This window comes from Saccostrea cucullata, unplaced genomic scaffold (genome assembly GCF_032062105.1).
Source record: "Saccostrea cucullata isolate Sc308-1 unplaced genomic scaffold, CSIRO_AGI_Scuc_v1 ctg750, whole genome shotgun sequence".
Classification (NCBI taxonomy): Eukaryota; Metazoa; Mollusca; class Bivalvia; order Ostreida; family Ostreidae; genus Saccostrea; species Saccostrea cuccullata.
In genome coordinates, this window is record NW_026926229.1 from 64,617 (window position 1) to 82,421 (window position 17,805).

Sequence of the window (17,805 nt, forward strand, 5' to 3'; positions counted from 1 at the left end):
TTCAAAAACATGGAGAGAAGACCCACTATACCTTAAAAGTACACTTTTATGACACAACATTAGCATCTTTCCGAGAAATACTTCAAGTCCATTAAGTCGCGGGTCATATCACAAACATGATTTAAATGCCTCAAATCAACATGAGCGGTGTAGTATTGTGGTTAACGCATTAGTCTCAAAGCAGTATGCTATTGATACGTCGGATTTTTATTGCCAGGGTTCGAATCCCACGAATACCATCTAATAATTTAAGAAAGACATTTTTTACGAGATTTTTTTCACTCTCAAAAAAGTTTTTTTTCTCATAATTTCAAAATTTTCAATAAATTTGAGTTAATTTAAATAATCAATTCACATGTTTAATATGATTTCTTAATTTCTGACACTATAGGCATTCTGCCCGCCTTGTTCGCCCATCTTCTTTCAATAAAAGCTAGTATATGAGATAAGGAATTTGATACATGTACAGAGTCAAATTTTCTTTCATTTTAAACTAAATTTAAAAAATAGATATAATTCTTCGGTGATCTTTATATTATATCATATAAAATAATTTACTTATTTATATATTGCATGTATTTGTAATTTTAAAATTAAATCCATATAGCAATAGCATGGACCGAAAGAAATCTTTTAAACAAAAAAAAAACCCTGAGAAACTTGTTAAAAGAGAGTGACTTAGACCTTAGCTCAGTTGAAAAATTTCTCAGGTTATTGTATTTTCTTTCATGCTTCATAATTGGAATAGCCGGTGATCATATGAAATTTAACCTTCCGATGGCATCGTCTGCTCATTTCTTATCCTGGGGTCTGGAGAGGTGGAAGGATGCGTATCAATCAACAGGCCAGCTAGAAATGATGTACGACATGTTAAAATGGCCGCTGGACTACTTCCTGAAATGCTGGAATCCTACAACCCAAGAATATTATGCACAGGTAGTTCAATTTTAAGAATAATGCATTCTAAAAATGTTGTAAATACTGTACATTAAACAGTCTTACAAAAGTGTTTGCAATATAGCACCTATAAAAGCATAGTGAATGGAGTATAGTCGTATAGAGTGAATACCATCTTTAAAGTTTATATTGTTTGAATGACAGATTGGAAATGGAAAAGAGGATCATAGATACTGGGGTCGGCCTGAGGATATGTCTAAATTTAGACCAATGTGGAGGCCCGCCTATAAATGTACGGTAAACGACACATGCAGCGATGTTGCCGGGGAAACCGCCGCAGCCATGGCGTCTGGAGCTATCGTGTTTAAAGACAAAAGTATGTCACGAACTTACCGACTCAGGAAAAATATTTATTACCTCGTTTTGATTCTCATCTGTATATCAAAATATTTTAACAAACTTTTTAGATGCAACATACTCTCAGAAACTGTTGTCAGCTGCAAAGAGTCTGTATGATTTCGCCAAAAGAAAACAAGGGATGTACGGCACAACGGCTGTCCAGGATGCCAACAAATATTACGGGTAAGATATGTATTTATGTACATACATCAGAGAAGATACTAGTACACTTTTTAAAGAAATATGGACTTGAATAGCAAGCTAGAATTTTAATATGCAACATTTTATTTAATTAAAAATATATACATGTACCAACCTTTGTTGTGATTGTTCTTCGTTCGATATCGAAGATGGTCCAAAATATCGCGTCTTACATTTGTTGTGCTGTGCTGTTAAAGCCGTGAAGCGTGCCTAGAAATTGTTCTTTGATGCATAAAGCAATGTTACATTATGTTACAGATCCCATTCTTATCGCGACGAGCTCTGTACAGCCGCCGTGGAACTCTTCAAGGCTACCCAGAATTCATCTTACCTGACAGACGCCATGACTTTCTTTGATTCTGGGATGAGAAGTTGGGCCTTCTCCTGGGACGACAAGAATGTCCAGTGTGCTGTGAGTTTGTCTGTAGGACAAGGATTGGTAATCCTTGGTTAATCGAGATTGATATCGGTTAAGATCGAATTGGGATCAGTACTGGTCAGGGATAAGGATCGGTACTGGTTAGAAATAGGAATCGGTAATACTAGTAGCTAAAGTTTTAGAGCATGATAGGTACTGCTTTAGAATCGGAGATGTTTGGGATCAGGATTGTTATTTTATCAAGAAGTAGACAGTCAAGAATCGGTATCTTCGAGGATTACATAAATTATCCATTCTATAACAGACCGGCTTTCTGTTTAATATAACCTTAATCAAAGATTCGTTTTACCAAATCATTCGTAATAGTGTTTAAAACTCACTGAAACTTTAAATAAACCTTTAATTTTAATTGCTATAGAGACCAGGTGGATCTCACATGTACTGTATACGCAGGTGAGAAATAGTAACTGTAACATTTAATCTATTCCTATTGTAGCTGATGTTGTACAAGGCTGTGGGAGACAGACGATTCAGTAACCGTAACATTCTATTTATTACCTCTATATTGTAGCTGATGTTGTACAAGGCTGTGGGAGACAGACGATTCAGTGCTCACGTCACAGATTTCCTCAGGAGTTTTATGCCAGGGGGTGATGTGAGGCAGACCCCTTGTGGTCTAGCCTGGAGAACCGGGGACGGACCCCTCAGATACACGGGTAATATGGGATATATGGGGGTTAAAATGGTTCTCTTTTTTTTTTAAATCACGACTGTTGCAAACGAATTGTCTCTGTTCTTTTTCATTGAAAAACCATACGACAACGTATACGTACTATGTTGTGATATTTTATTTGATAAAGAAAAATGTTGTGAATTTATGATAATAAAAATCACAGAAAACTGTTTTTACATGCTAGCTAACGCGGCCTTGGTAGCTTTGATGGCGGCTGATGAAGGAATTGGGGGAGATGTCTATAAGATGTGGGCGATCAAACAAATTAACTACATGTTGGGGGATAACAAACAAAACTTGAGCTATCAGATCGGATATGGTGATAACTATCCACAGAAACCATACCATCGAGCTAGGTATCAATATATAAGTGACTGATTGATTGATTTATTGTACGAGGGCTGTTCGAAAATTATTGAGACATTGTGTATATTTTCATTATTTTGCTCTCTAATGAACGTCTTTCGGTGCAAATTTGCATATACGTTTGACATACACTTAGAATTAATAAAAGCAAAAAATATTTTACAAATAGTAAATTTTTTCTGTACAATGGTATATAAATGCGTCATCAGTAGGGGTACCCGGAGCAGTCTCGATATCAGATATTGAAAATATGTAACACCAACGTTCTAACTTTTCGTGAACACATAATAAGAGCGAAAATAATTCTGTTTATGTGTATAATTTTTCAGCTTTAATTCAAATTCATGTTGTGCAACTTTGATAGAATTTTGATCAGAAATACGGAGATCATAAAAAAAATTAAGCGCGGTAGAGAAATCTGCTAAGAACGAAAAAATGGATTTTGACGTCAAGGGCGGAGCAGCGAACATACCTAAAATTTTGTGTAGCGCAATGTAGAACTCTTTTCCAGACACAACGACCTGCTAAAATAATAACTACAAGAAAAAAATAATGTGTTGGGTTTGTTATTTCATTGGTATACTTTTTTTTTACAATTAATTCAACCAGAGTAAAATCAAAAGCTCCGGACGACCATCAGTTATTACGTACGGTATTACAAGTAATATCGTTACGGTATCAATATCGTTGACCCTAGTTGCATAAATCGACACTGCATGATTTAAAGTCATCTTTTCCCACAAATGAAAATATTACACTCGGGTAGCAACAGCATACATTTTTAAGGAATAGTTTAAGAAAAGAGACTGTTTTATTAATTTTTGTACTGTTATATGTAATAACAAAGAAGGAAAAAGATTAAACGCTTCCCGATCGTTTTACATGCAAAACCATCCCTGGCGTACGCATGTTTATTATTTCACTAAAACTTATTATCATGAGAATTAGAAATTTTGCATAAGTGTTTTATTCTTTCTTTATAAAATGTTGATGAATTTTCCTGAAATTATCTCCGTCCTTTATGGGTAAATGTAATTGTCTCAATAATTTCCGAACAACCCTCGTATATTGTTTAAAGCTGAATTGACAATATTTCGGCGGCATAAATGGAAGAAAAAAAGTTATTTTTACTATGTCAAATTGTATAAATAGTACAAGTTCTTATAAGGTTTTTAGTAAAAAACGCATATCTAGGAGGTAAATATAGCATTTCTGTGCAGTTCTTGTCCTGATCCCCCATCATCCCCTTGCGGTTGGGACAATATTATTAACCCCGGACCCAGTCCACACATTTTGAAGGGGGCGCTGGTTGGTGGCCCGGATGAAAATGACGTATACACAGACAATGATGTAGCCTGTGACTTCAATGCCGGATTTCAATCTGCCCTAGCTGGTAAGTATTCAAGCTTGATATAAACGACTAATTCAGGTGATTTTTGAATTACGCTTTTACATAAATATATATTTTTACAGGTTTGATTCATTTACAAAATAACGGGCTTATGCCATCTATGACTGACCCAACGTTAGTGCACAAAATAAAGAACTGTGTAAGATAACACGTGTTATTTTATTCAATATTGACTGTGTAATTGCAGTTGATTAGTGTAAAAAAAAATCAAAGTGGTCATCAAGACATGGGGGTCATCCAGACTTGGAAAAATACGAAAACAGAAGATAATGAACGGGAATCTGAAAAATTTTAAACAAACAATACAAATCAAGGTGTCTAGTGTGAGGAGGCATTACAAGAAAGGCCCAACAATTGCTATGAAACAATTCAGCAGACATAGTATGATCCAATGATGGGTAATAGATTCAGGCACGTAGCAACGGGGGGGGGGGGGGGGGGGGGCTGGGGGGCCTGCCCCCCCACCTTTTTTCCCAACATTACTTTTACTATTGAAAATGTCCATTGAAAGATTGGTCCCCCCCAACTTCTTACCATAGTATAGTGATATGAAGGAAAATGTACTGTAAACCAATTATTATACGCGTCATTTTTTATTCGCGACTGACCGCCAGAGAACTTATCCGCGACTATTTATTTCCGCGAACGAGTGGTCACATTTTTTTTTATTTCCACGAGTATTTTTTTATCAAATAAAAATTTTATATCCGCCCATAAACTAGGTAAAATGGTAGCGTGAGGTCTGCTTACGCATTATTCAAGACATTCTGTGCATTGCGTCCATTTAAAATCTTATATCCGCCCCAAAGTAGGTAAAATGTTTACCATGAATATACTTCATACGCATTTTCACAACGCTCAAACGAAAATCGGGTAAAAATCTAGGAGATTAAAATTGATTTAAAACTCTCAATTGTAAAAGTGTCTCATACTAATTGAGTAACCGACGCTTTCTAAGATATACACAGCCAAGGGGCTATTATTATAAATGGTTGGGACAGAACAGGACTTGGCCATAATTAGCCATAATTAACCAGGCTATCACTGACTCGTCTGTAACAATAAATGAACAATAATAACACAAGCTGAAATGATAATTGACATTTTAATCATTTTTAGACAAATAGTTTTAGATTTGCCATTCGTTTTTATTTTTTCTGAATGTTTGTAATTAAATTTCAACTGCTTCTTGTACACTAACTGTAAAGTTCTTCCGTGATTACTTGTTGAACCGTCGGGATCGGTATTGTAAAAAGGGCAAATAACTCTAAATAAATCATGATAATGAACAACTGAACTGGTTCGCGACGATAAATATCCGCGAGCAGAGGTTACTCGCGGAACTCGCGGATATTTCTCGCACGCGTATAATACTTGGTTTACAGTAGTATTGCATGCAAAAAAAAAAAAAATTGGAAGTGAAAGCAAGTTGGCCTTGAAAAAAATTTGCCCCCCCCCCAAGAAATAAGATTTTCGAGTGTGGGCAATTTCCTTTTTTTTCTTTTTTTTTTTTTGCTTGTCAACTTTTACAGGTAAGTAAAAAAAATTTTCTCTGGTTGCCCCCCCCCCCCACTTTCAAAAACGATGCTACGTGCCTGAGATTTGCTAAGAAGGTCACTATACCGACAAGAATTTACGAAATGCTGACTTTAAAGACGTTGTTGAAATCCTATCATCAACTAATCTGTAAATAGCCTGCCACTGTTTAACAATTGACCATTCTCAGAGCATGCTCTTGAATAAGTTGGCAGGCATAAACCCATTTCGAATGTCATACAATTTATCTGTTGGTTGTCTCGTCTTGTTCTATAGTCAATAACACCCAATCATTAAACAGATGTGACAGACACTGTGGTGTGTTATTTCAAGTTCACTAGGATATATAGGGGCGACAAATGAATGTAAATTACTTATTAACAAAGTACGTCGATATATCTGAATGTCGAATGTCACAGGAAATAATCTCTTCCTCTCATGTAGAAGTTTTGAAATAGGACTATAAAAGCAAATCTCCTAATAAAGAAGCACAATTAGTGCCCATTGTAATTCCAACAGTTTGTCAGATGACCTAGTCTCAGAAGGAAACATAAAAATGTTATCAATAAGGAACTCCAGCATCCTTTTAATATCAACTTCAGAGTACGTATTTAAAATCAAAGTCAATTTAAATGAAATAATTTTGTTGCTGCCCATTCAAAAGATGTGAACATGTTTGAGTTCTGTCTCCACTAACGGAGCAGTTGTCTATGATATTAAAAACTTAGTTTTTAATTTATAACGAGTTATGGTTGTGTTAAAAGTAGAAAAATCGTACGTTGAATAAGTTAGTGACTGAATTTTCTAGAAAATTTTGATTTACAATACGAAGAATAAGAACCACAATATGTCTGAAGTTTCTACTTTACAGGACTGGGGTACAAGTATGTTTCAGGTTTATTTACACAAATAAAAAGGCACAAGGAGGACATTTATACATTAAAATTTGCATATTCATTAAATGGATTGAATATTTAATTGTTCATTGGAATGCATGCGTTATGATTGCAATTTTATTCTAAACCTTTTTTTTTTTAGATAAGCCACAATAATATCAATTTTTTTCTCTCAATATTTCACAATGTCTGATGGTGAAAAAGTAAGAATTTTAAACACCATAGACTAGACACATTACTTGCGTCAAGGCCAGCTGTTATTAATAGCATAACGGTTTTAACTGTACTATTTTTAGACGGCTTACGTTTAAAACTATATTTACTACGTGTTCACTGTGTTGTAGAAATATTGAACAGCTGTTACTTTTCTTGCCAATTAATAGTAGATGTCGTCCAGTAAGGTTATACAGGGGATATAGCTCAGTGGTAGAGCATTCGACTGCAGATCGAGAGGTCCCCGGTTCGAACCCGGGTGTCCCCTTTCATTTTTGTTTTCAAATAACTTGACAGTGAACGACCTTCGACAAAAAAACCTTTTTTTAAAACTAACTTTTATTTCAAAAATATATAAATATGATAATTGGAATAAAATTGGATTTCAAAGGAAACAGAGAAAACACGACAAAAACAGAAGGAGAAATGAGATCACAGTATTAGAAGCACCAGAATGTGTGGCAGAAGGAGTGACGTCACATCGCCCCGGGTATGGGCCGACACAGGAAGCATAGGCTAGCACATGCGCTATGTAATTTTGTTCATGAGTTCCCACTAAAAGATGTGCCATTGGTCCTGTAGCGTAGACAGGAACGTCTTCCCCAGCATGAGTCTCAGAGCTCATCGGAACCACTCCGGACTGTTGGAAGCTGAAGGAGGCTGTAAAGGGAGTTCGGATTTGAAGAATCATAGGAAACTTGTAAAAACAGACAATAATCCTAAATGTGGCTTATCTTGGTTACAGAAGCGATATGTTACATGTAATTACATCCTATGGCTGTCCTTCCTAATATACTTTATTTTATCGTTTTTGTAGGAAATACTGGTATGATAATTATTGATGTGAAACCTTAAATAATTATAAAAATTAGGGATGTCAAAATTGTCAATAATTGATATTCGAATATTCAATGGGAGTATTCGAATATATTCGAATATTCGATAAAATATATACATTTTCCATTATTAAATATAAATCTTCACTATCCTGTCAAGCAGTATAGGTTTATGCCATTATTTTAGAAAAAAATCTCGTGTAGAGTTCGGAAAATGCACTACAATTATTTATATTTTTAAAAATTATTTAAAAGTATACATCCGAAATGTAATGATTGATTTTTGAAAATTCAAAAGATTCTTTAATATATTCCAGATTAATTGATCGTCTTACTAAAGTCTACACTGATAACTCCTAAAAATTTATACCAAGCAGAACAATTATCTAACGGTGAAATATTAGTTAGCAGTTACTTTTTGCTAATTATAATTTCCTGTTAATGATTTTTAATGATATTTACATAAACAAGAAGTCTGTGTGTTTACTGTAAAACTACTTACAACAATACAAGCTGATATACTATTATACCACTAATTTAGTGAACAAATAAATAAATTACTCTTAGGAAGATACACTCTTCATACTTTTAAGGTAATCCAAGAGGAGTGTTTTTTTTTTTATTTTATACAAACTTGATTCAATTTCTAAATAAACTTGCCATGTTTTCTCTCTTTTTAATGCTTGTATACTGAAAAACGAATATTCGAATCTCAAATTTATATTCGAATATCAACTCATCGAATGAATATTCGAATCTTCGAATATTCGTTGACATCCCTAATAAAAATATGTTACTGAATTTCAGTGAATTGTACTCACTGGTATCGACCCCCGTAAGATTCCTTCTTTGTTCGGGACCGTTTCCATAGTTTAAGGTTGTGTACGGCATCCCATCATCCCCAGGAGCAGAATCAACCGTCCCTGGTAAACAAACATAGGAACGTAAAGTCATGTTATTCGAAAACATCGAATTTTCGAATTATCAATCGAGTTATCGAATTTTTCGTCACAGACTTTTCTTTCTTACCCAGAATATCGTTCCCTCTGCTGGGATATCCAGCAATCATGAAGGCGTGGGAGTGGTCTGCCGTTACCACTATCAATGTGTCCTCATCATTGGTCATTTCCTTGGCAACCTGCACAGCACTGTCAAACATGGCTGTCTCTGATAAAGCAATGGCGGCCCGTGTGGCATGATGGCCATGATCTATACGCCCGCCTGAAATAATAAAAATTGATTTTGTCAAGAGTTATATTGGGTCATCCTTTTTATATTGTTACTTTCTGTCACTGTTGTAAAGTAAGGAGGTAGATTAACCGTGCTAGATGTTCTTAAACTTGGTGACTAGGGGGCATTGTTCGAGAAAAAACTCAAACTGTGTAATATTGGCTTTCAAAGTTATAAGCGAAAAAAAGCCAAGAAAATGGGGAGGGGGGATGTCAAGGATGTCATTTGCAAAATAAGATTTTAATTTTAAGATGTGGGGTGAAAGAATTCCTAATTCTTACCCTCCACGAGAAGGAAGAAGCCCTTGTCGTTTTTTCTTAGAATTTCTATGGCTTTCCTCGTCATTTCCGCCAAAGATGGCTCTCCAAATGGCCCCTGGTCACGTTCAAATTCGTACTGCATGTGGGACGGCTCAAATAAACCTGAAGTCAACGAAAAAGGATTTACTTTTGATTGTTTAAAATATGAATATATTTCAAAAGAATTTTTTTTAAGTAACAATAAAATAAATTGATGGGGATGGGTGTCAAATAAAAGGTATATTTTTCTGGATTTATAACATGTTAAAGAACAGATATGATACAGCATCTTTTACACTGATATTTCTTATATTTCTTCAATTGTCGCAGATGATGTTGTAAAAGATTACCAAGCATGTAATCTGTTGTTTCAGGATCAATGGCGTTAAATCCCGCGTTATTCCACACGTAACTGTGAGACGCATTCTCTTCTTCTTTCACTCTCAGCCACTCCTGTTAAATTCAGTCAGAATAAATCATTTAAAAAAACGTAAAATGTTGAAAAATGAAAATGGTTTGGAAAGAAGTCGTTAAGCTCATCATAGAACACTGTTAACTATTTTAGGAGTCGGTTATCATTATCCAGCTACATGTATGTATATTTTTGTCTCGAATAAAAAAAAATTACATCTACGAGGTCTAGGTCTTTTCTTTGATGGCGAAACGTGAAGTTAGATTCTGGATCTGTTTTGTTTTCTGACAAAAAGAATCTTCTTCCTCCTCCCATTAGTACCTATCGACGTGGGAATAAAATTAAAAGAATTTGGAATTTTAAACAGGCCACAATTATGTTAACTAGGTGCTTACAGTATTTCATTAGCACGTTAAAAATTTTATATGTATGTTAAAGAATATATAGATCTTTTTATTTACATTTATATCGGAGTTGTTCATGACGAGTTGGTATGCGATGTCCGTGCACTGGGGGTCCACCATTTCCTGTTCCATGTCGTACGACCCCTCCCACGTACGACTTGCTGAATGTGCGTAAGCTGCTCCTGGGGTTGCGTGTGTCAACCGTGTAGTTGTGACAATTCCCACTGATTTTCCTAAAAATGTACAATTATTTTTTTTTTATTTGAGTTGATGTTTCAATTAAAAAGGATAAAGGGATTTAAGATTTAATTGAAAGGCTTTGTAATCCCCAATGGACACGTGGCATTATTCATTACAGTATACACTGTCAATTCAAAATGTCTTGAAACACAATGTGTTGCCTAAAAATCTTTATGTTTATATACCTGATATTAAAATTGTAAAATTATGTAGGCAGAATATTGTATGTACATGCTATGCTCGTTGATCTTATTTAATTAGACATGTTTCTAAGTCATGTTGCACCCTTGGTTATAAACCCTTTTTATAAACCCTCAATAAATGTTATCCAAAGTTCTACTATTCTAAGTCCTGTGCCTTTAATCTTGCTTGCTTGGCCTTTGAGACACAAATCATTCAATTTGGCAACTTTAATACTTGACCTTGCCAAAATGACCTTTACCAAGTTAAGTCGCGATAGGCCCTTTTTCAAGTCTATTGCCATTTATTATACGTCTGTTAAAATGTTTCCTATATAAAGTTCAGAAGGTAAAATAGCTATCTTTTATAGTTCACGCATACCAAAGCTATACCCCGGGGTATAGTTTTTGCTATCCACCCTCGGAAAATTTTCATGCAATTTTTGCCTCCAATTTTGATTTCCAGTGATAAATCTATTGACTGATGATGTCATAATGACTTCAGTAGCATTGTGATGTCATCAGGATTTCAGCTCATTCTTGCAGTATTATATAACTCCAAAGAAAATTCAAATATTAGGTATAATAAAAAAACTGGTTGTGAGTGGGATAATCAAACCCTTGACAGGGACTATTCCCCGCGGGCCAGCCCGCGGGGAATAGTTGCCGGTCGCGGGGTTGGTAAAAGAGCTATCCCACTCACAACCAGTGGATAAGTGTATAATATCTTCATACATGTTGTTGTGTGTGTATATATATTTTTTTTTCGCCCGCGTGTCGCATTGGTTAGAGCGTCTGCTCTAGAGTCGCGAAGTAAGGAGTCGATCCTTATATTGCGGGTTCGAATCCCACTGTGGGATGTGGAGACAGGTCCTTCGGATGAGACTGTATAAACAGAGGTCCCGTGTCGCAGTAGGTGCTGGCACGAAAAAAATCCCTCTCTGCTCAATGGCCTTAAGTGCAGAGTATAGGACAAAATTTGGAGCTCTCCACCGGCAAATGGTGGCGTCTCCATTCAAGTGAAAAATTCTCGAGAGGGACGTTATACAATCAATTTTAAATATATAAACCGAAAAGCATAACATATCCCAAGACACACATGTGCATGTAAATTCTCAAATGACCTTGAGTTTAAGATGGGCCTACCGAAAATGAAATGAACAATATATTTCTATTAAGAAAAGCCACAATTCAGTTGCAGCTGTCTATATGATCACTTTCAGGAAGTGGAGGGCCTTTCTATGCACGGGAAAATAATTAACCGGCCATGACATTTTAGAAATTTAGGACAAATTAGTTTTAAAACACCAAATGAACAAGGTCACGTATCATTTCCACTAACTAAGGAAGAAAAAATATCGAACACAGTTCTCAGAAAAAAAATAATCGAACAAAAGAAATGTCACTGAAATGGTATACGTAGCGAAGCCATGAAAACTAAGACTTTGTGACAGATAGCTCTAAAGGTTCTGATGCAATATGGTTTTTCTTCCACAGGGTATAACATTGATCTTTAGGGGGGGGATAAAAAATATCAGGACTGAACTACCTGTATACACACCCCAAGCTTCGTTTGCGGGGGATAAGAATGTTTAACGCGACTAGAAGAGAGTTTTTGGGTCAATTACTGCTTGTGGAGGCAAGAATACATCCACTTCCCATAGCTAAGTGACAATAGGACTTTCAATACTTCTTGAATAAAGTATTTTTATTATAAAAATTTGTCATCATAAGAACGGATAGATTTTTTTTGGGGGGGGGGGTCTTAAGTGTTTATTTTCAAATTCTTTTCATCGAGTCTCAGTTTGCTGTCAATATATACAACTATACTTTTACAGAAAATGTTTTTAAAAGGAGAAATTTTTTTTTTAAATTTTTGGCAGATTTTTAGTACAATGTACATTTATACATGTATTTGGGATTTAAATGAACTAAAAATAATGTAAAACATGTAAATTTCTCTAAATTTCTTGATCAATAATTATATTTCTAGCTTACCTTTTTTCTTGGACATTCTTAAAATTGAATCTACTTCTTTTCCGACAGACGTTGTACAGTTAGCCTCGTCTGCCCTGTCGTCCAGTCCTAGTACCCCGGATTTAGCCTTGACCCCACAGAGAAAGGCCGTAGCAGTGCCAGCTGAATCTGGTACCTGTTCATTAACGCTGTATGTCTGGAAAGGCAAGTTATTATAATTCCACACTTTGTCAAGTTTGACTTTTCAACATAATACGGGGAAAAGTAAAATTTTAGCTCTCTCCCTTTCGTGTATGGTATACATTTGTTAAGTGTCCAGAAATTACCTCATACCCATTGATGGACCATTACACTGTTAAAATGTTAAAGTTTTCCTCAATGTTCCCTTACCTTTATAAGTCCTATTTCTGGAAATTCCTCGAACACTAGTTTTGATTCCTCCCCTGTTTTGTTTTGCTGCTGCCCCTTGTAGATCCGCGCCGCAGTTATTGTTGGGATCCCCATTCCGTCTCCCACGAATAAGATGATATTCTTAGCGATATTAGTGTTCCACTGCTTCTGAAGAAGTTTCTGAAGGTCTTCCTGGGCCATAGAATTCCAAAATTCTGCATCTACAATAATGTTCAAAAAAGAAGTTAAGGCACTTTAAAAATATGTGTGAATATTCAGATTGATAATATAAAAAATCCACATTCATTTCATTTTATTTTATGCCATCTTGGCTAGCGAAGATGATTTTATGCTTGAAATATATTTTTAGAAAATAAGTAGAACAGTTTTGCAATTTGATACAAAGAAAAATGTGTTGCATGTCTATTGTCTTATGGTCAGTACCCTGTTTTGTCGTCCGTATACAACATAGAAGCCACAGTAGGCAAACACAAATCTGAAATTAAGATAAAAAAAAATATATACGTGTACATGTATCAGAGTGTATCTTCAGAATTTTTATGAAGAAATTATAGGTTTCCGTTGTCAGCTTTACCCGTTTCATATGATTGTAAAAATGTTTATGGAGAAGTTGTTAAAAGAAATCCTTGTTATAAAATGTCTGCGAAACTCTCTGACATGAATTCTGATAATAAGTTCACTGTACAAAGTCTTATATAGATATACCGGTATGTATCTTAAAGGTACTTCCGATTATGACGTAATCATCCTAATAAAAAATGCCCCCTAGCAAATTACGGAATGTCTTTTGACATTTGGCCTGAAAAACATTTTTTTTTCTTCATTATCATTATTATTAAAATTAACATTACACTGGTACCCTCTCTGATGTAGGGTTGTAGGAAATAAAGTTGCGTTCGATTTGTGAGCACTTTTGTCCCTTAATTATGAATCATTTGAGTGTTTATTAATTGATAAATGAATTCATTGAGGAAATACCAAGTTGCAGTGACCTATCGATGTATAATGATAATTGTATTTATTGTAGGGAAAGTCTTTGTTCTCATCCCTTTGTACCAGTTCGAGTTATTCAGTCAGCATTGATGCGAACTGACACCCATATAGAATAAATGCATTTGATCTCAGGCAATTCAGCTGTCTTATGTAAAGGACATCTTCTTCATTATTTTGTTGCTATTAATTAACTGATATAACAAATTAATGTGAGGTATTGTGACATTTTATCATACTTAGCACTGCATAATTGTATACAATCGAATAAATAATTTAGTTGACTATATAACGTTTGCACTGTTGGATATTTATTACTAAAGCTTGTATTCTTGTTACTGTATTAAATGTCAGTTTGCAAAAATTAATATTTTTGACATATTCTCAAGTTCAATTTCATTTTTAATATTTTCTTTCATTTCTCATAGAAAATTATTTTTATTAAAGGACACATTTAAACTTCTGTACAGTATACACTTTGTAAATTAACTCTTTTGAGGGGTTGTCGCGTCATAAATTGTCATTTATCCCACTCACTCATTTCAAAATTTACGACATCACAACACTTTGCGTAACATACAGTTTTCGACACATATTTAAATTTCAACTTTAGAAAGTATGTAATAAATTTTGTGTACAGGTATCTTCAAAGTTTCGAATTTTATGTCATGTTTCAAATTTCAAGTGTTTATTTTGAACTATTTGAAACAATTTTTTAAAAATATTTGTTTATTTTATTTCATTGCATTATTCAAAAGTCAAAGTTAATGGGGCACGTTTCTACCACACAAGTCAAAATATCAAACTGATGTTGTAAGTATTATACATAAATTTGTATGTCAATGCCTAAGGAATACAATCTACCTTATGTCTTCCAATTTTTTTTAATAAAAATAGAAAATTTTAATATGTCACTACACCAATTTTTCTATTTTAATAAGAATTTATGGGAAGAAACTTATCTTTTGAGCTGTCACTGAAAATGTTACCGTGATATTTTGGGAAAGCAAACTGTTTTCTTATCAGGACCAAAAAGGTCAACAGTCACAGATTGAAACTTAAATTATACAATCTAATTAACGATAAAACAGTTTTAATTTGAAAATCAAGTAACAAAAATTCAGCTCAATATACACTTCGAAAAGTGCACCCTTAGTAAATTTGTTCTGCGAGTTTCAAACTCAACAAAGTTCAATCGCGCATCATCAGATTTTACGTCGAACTAAAATAAATTTTATCGCCAATAAATCAAAACGAAAACACTGAGAGAATACAATTAACTTAACTCACGATATGATTGTCATTTCTACAATTAGTGAAGATATAACTTATATGAATGTTTTTATGAATTAAGTGATGCAGCCCGTTTGATGTTTACGCATTTAAGCGAATTACAGAGAGATGTAGTTCATTAACATTTATTAAAGCTGGTCAAATTTATGACTTCTCTTACCTATTATCTTTAAAAGAAATTTGACGTAGAGTTTAAAATATGATTATGAAATTATTATTCACAATAAAATTATAAATTCCTTTCTAGGTAAATAATTAAGCACAACCTACGAACTCTTTGTCTTTAAAATATTATCATAGACATTGTGAATGAGACATAAAAAATGAAATTAAAACAGTGCAGAAAAAAATTATGTGTGGATAAGATATAAATAGTTTGACTTACTTTGAGGTAGTTCATGTTCAATTCGGATCAGGTTGTACAGAAATATTTACGGCCCCCTTCTATATACCCATAAAATCCTCTTTACCCAGATAATGGCACGTAAGTCAATATTATCCATAAGTGAAGAAAACGAAAAATGTCCAGTTCTCAGTTTATATCTACCATCGTTCAATACATGACAGTAAAGATGATTTCCAAACCTGAACAAGATGAGGTTTTCACACCAATTACAGGTGATTGATAGATGGGAAATGGCATCTCTTCATAACGCATCGCCATCGTGTCAAAATTTATTCTTTAGTCCCGCCCTAGTTCTGATTTTAGAAAAAATATTCAAATTAATTAGAAGGTCAAAGGTTATCTTTAATATGATGGAGCATTTACTTTTCGATGATAAATATTTTGGTGTTGCATTACGTTTTCAGGCTGACAAATTGTTGTTGACCGATTTCTTTTTTGCATAATTTTTGGACGAAATTGACGACAAACAAATCTGTTTTTCTGAAGAATATTCATATAATAAAAAATATATTTAGTGATAACAACAAATCTTTTGAATGTGTGATTTAAGAAACTGGACCCTTTTTACAAAGGAACAAACGACCAAGACCAAAATGTAATTCTGCTTATAACTTTCTAATTTACATTAAATTTAAAATGGTTTTATATCTTTTTAAAAGGAATGTAGTTCTAAAATATTTTACGCTTACAATTTTAAACAGAATAATTAATTTTGCAAAATTTGACAATCAACTTGCGTTTTTCGTCTTAGTCGTAAGTTCTTTTAAAAACGGGACCAAAACAACTTTTGAATATTTTCCATGTCAGACACAGTCACACATATACCCGTACCACACATAATAGAGACCATTTTGAAATAATGTATATTTATTGTTAAACTATTTTAAAATCAATTGCTCAAGTTTTCAGCAGGGAATTAAATTAGAAAAGTGCATTTTTTGTCTGAATGGTAACATTGTTTTCTCCTCTCTGAAATAGACTTTTTTCTCTATTTTTAATACACATCTTTTAAAGATATAGTTGTCCTCGTTCAATATATGTATATATGGTCAAATAGAGATCCACTCATTGACACACCAAACTCTCCAGTAGGCTATTCGAGTATATGCAGCTTATGAATCATTTAATCCTTCTTTCAAAATTTCAAACATTTTAGGAGATACAATGACATAAATTGTCACCAAGAAATTAACACCTTTCAATTGAAAATCAGATATGTCCATGACATTTATTGTTCTACCTTGTAAGCTCGTGTGGTTCTGTAAGGGTTTGTCTGCGTTTATGTTTAATACTCAATTTCAGTCTTTTTTAAGGGATTAAGGATAGCCCGTAATGTTAAGTCTATAATTAAACATTATGTAAGCAGAAGAACATGATAAATTATGACCACATACCTGCGGAGCGAATTTTGACTCAGTGGGTAAATTACTAGACAGTGTCTAATTGACCATTAAATTATTTATTTTAATCTCGTCACCATTTTACAGGAGTATATTTGGATTGCAAGAACATAACAATAAGATTAATACAAAAAAGTAGATTAAGGCATACATGAAATAAAAAAAATATTCAAAAAAATTACATAATACTATTAATGTGGAGAATGGAAATGGAAGTTCCAATAGGTAGACCTAATTTTTTCAGATCATGAACTCTGGGTAGGGCGGAATCACACTGAAAAGGGGATCAAAGTTTTACATGGGAATACAATGGGAAAATCTTTTTAAAAAAATTTTAATTAAGAACAGCAAAGACATGTTAACGTTTAATCATATTAATAAGGTAGCATCATCAGGTAGTGTAGATTGAAGTTCATTCAAATCAAGACTCCTGGGGGGTAGGGAATATGGCTTCAATGGGCAAGCAAAGCTTTACATAAAGGAATCGATCGGGGAAATTTTTTTCATTTTTTTAGCTATTCTGGTGAGCGTTGTAACCCATGGACCTCTTGTTTATTTTCTCTATCAACAAACAAAATTTTCTCCGAATCAGCAGTTTATTACCACTCAGTCTGAGCTTTTTAAAGTAGGTCAAACTCTAAGGTCAAGGTAAAAAATCTTTATACCATTTGTGAAGTATGAAAGCCCTAGCACCAAC

At 34.0% G+C, this 17,805-nt stretch overlaps 2 protein-coding genes and 1 non-coding gene across 3 annotated transcripts in view; 2 read left to right on the forward strand and 1 right to left on the reverse strand.

Annotated features, from left to right (window-relative positions):
• Positions 1 to 4,534, forward strand: part of LOC134271174 (uncharacterized) — a 29,356-nt gene extending 24,822 nt beyond the window's left edge. Inside the window, exons 17-24 of the mRNA XM_062753419.1 lie at positions 749 to 936; positions 1,102 to 1,273; positions 1,365 to 1,479; positions 1,756 to 1,909; positions 2,448 to 2,592; positions 2,794 to 2,965; positions 4,196 to 4,368; positions 4,449 to 4,534. Coding sequence (XP_062609403.1) covers positions 749 to 936; positions 1,102 to 1,273; positions 1,365 to 1,479; positions 1,756 to 1,909; positions 2,448 to 2,592; positions 2,794 to 2,965; positions 4,196 to 4,368; positions 4,449 to 4,534 — 1,205 coding nt within the window. The remainder of the gene's footprint in view (positions 1 to 748; positions 937 to 1,101; positions 1,274 to 1,364; positions 1,480 to 1,755; positions 1,910 to 2,447; positions 2,593 to 2,793; positions 2,966 to 4,195; positions 4,369 to 4,448) is intronic.
• Positions 4,535 to 7,227: 2,693 nt separating this feature from the next.
• Positions 7,228 to 7,299, forward strand: Trnac-gca (transfer RNA cysteine (anticodon GCA)). Its single transcript has one exon. It is a non-coding gene; the product is annotated as a tRNA-Cys (tRNA).
• Positions 7,300 to 7,398: 99 nt separating this feature from the next.
• LOC134271171 (alkaline phosphatase, tissue-nonspecific isozyme-like) lies at positions 7,399 to 16,023 on the reverse strand. The gene is made up of 11 exons (XM_062753417.1): positions 15,688 to 16,023; positions 13,443 to 13,494; positions 12,999 to 13,219; positions 12,630 to 12,804; positions 10,270 to 10,445; positions 10,025 to 10,129; positions 9,747 to 9,849; positions 9,379 to 9,519; positions 8,897 to 9,088; positions 8,689 to 8,790; positions 7,399 to 7,691 (listed from the first exon to the last, which is right to left on the reverse strand). The coding sequence occupies exons 1-11, from the start codon at positions 15,700 to 15,702 to the stop codon at positions 7,417 to 7,419; spliced, it is 1,557 nt and encodes a 518-aa protein (XP_062609401.1). The 5' UTR covers positions 15,703 to 16,023; the 3' UTR covers positions 7,399 to 7,416.
• Between the last annotated feature and the right edge of the window lie 1,782 nt (positions 16,024 to 17,805).

Excerpts from the sequence above, each read along its gene's own strand:
- LOC134271171 (XM_062753417.1), bottom strand. Across the intron at positions 9,850-10,024 it reads AAGACCTAGACCTCGTAGAT|GAGTGGCTGAGAGTGAAAGA; the intron begins GTAATTTTTTTT and ends TGAATTTAACAG. Across the intron at positions 9,520-9,746 it reads AACAACAGATTACATGCTTG|GTTTATTTGAGCCGTCCCAC; the intron begins GTAATCTTTTAC and ends CGTTGACTTCAG.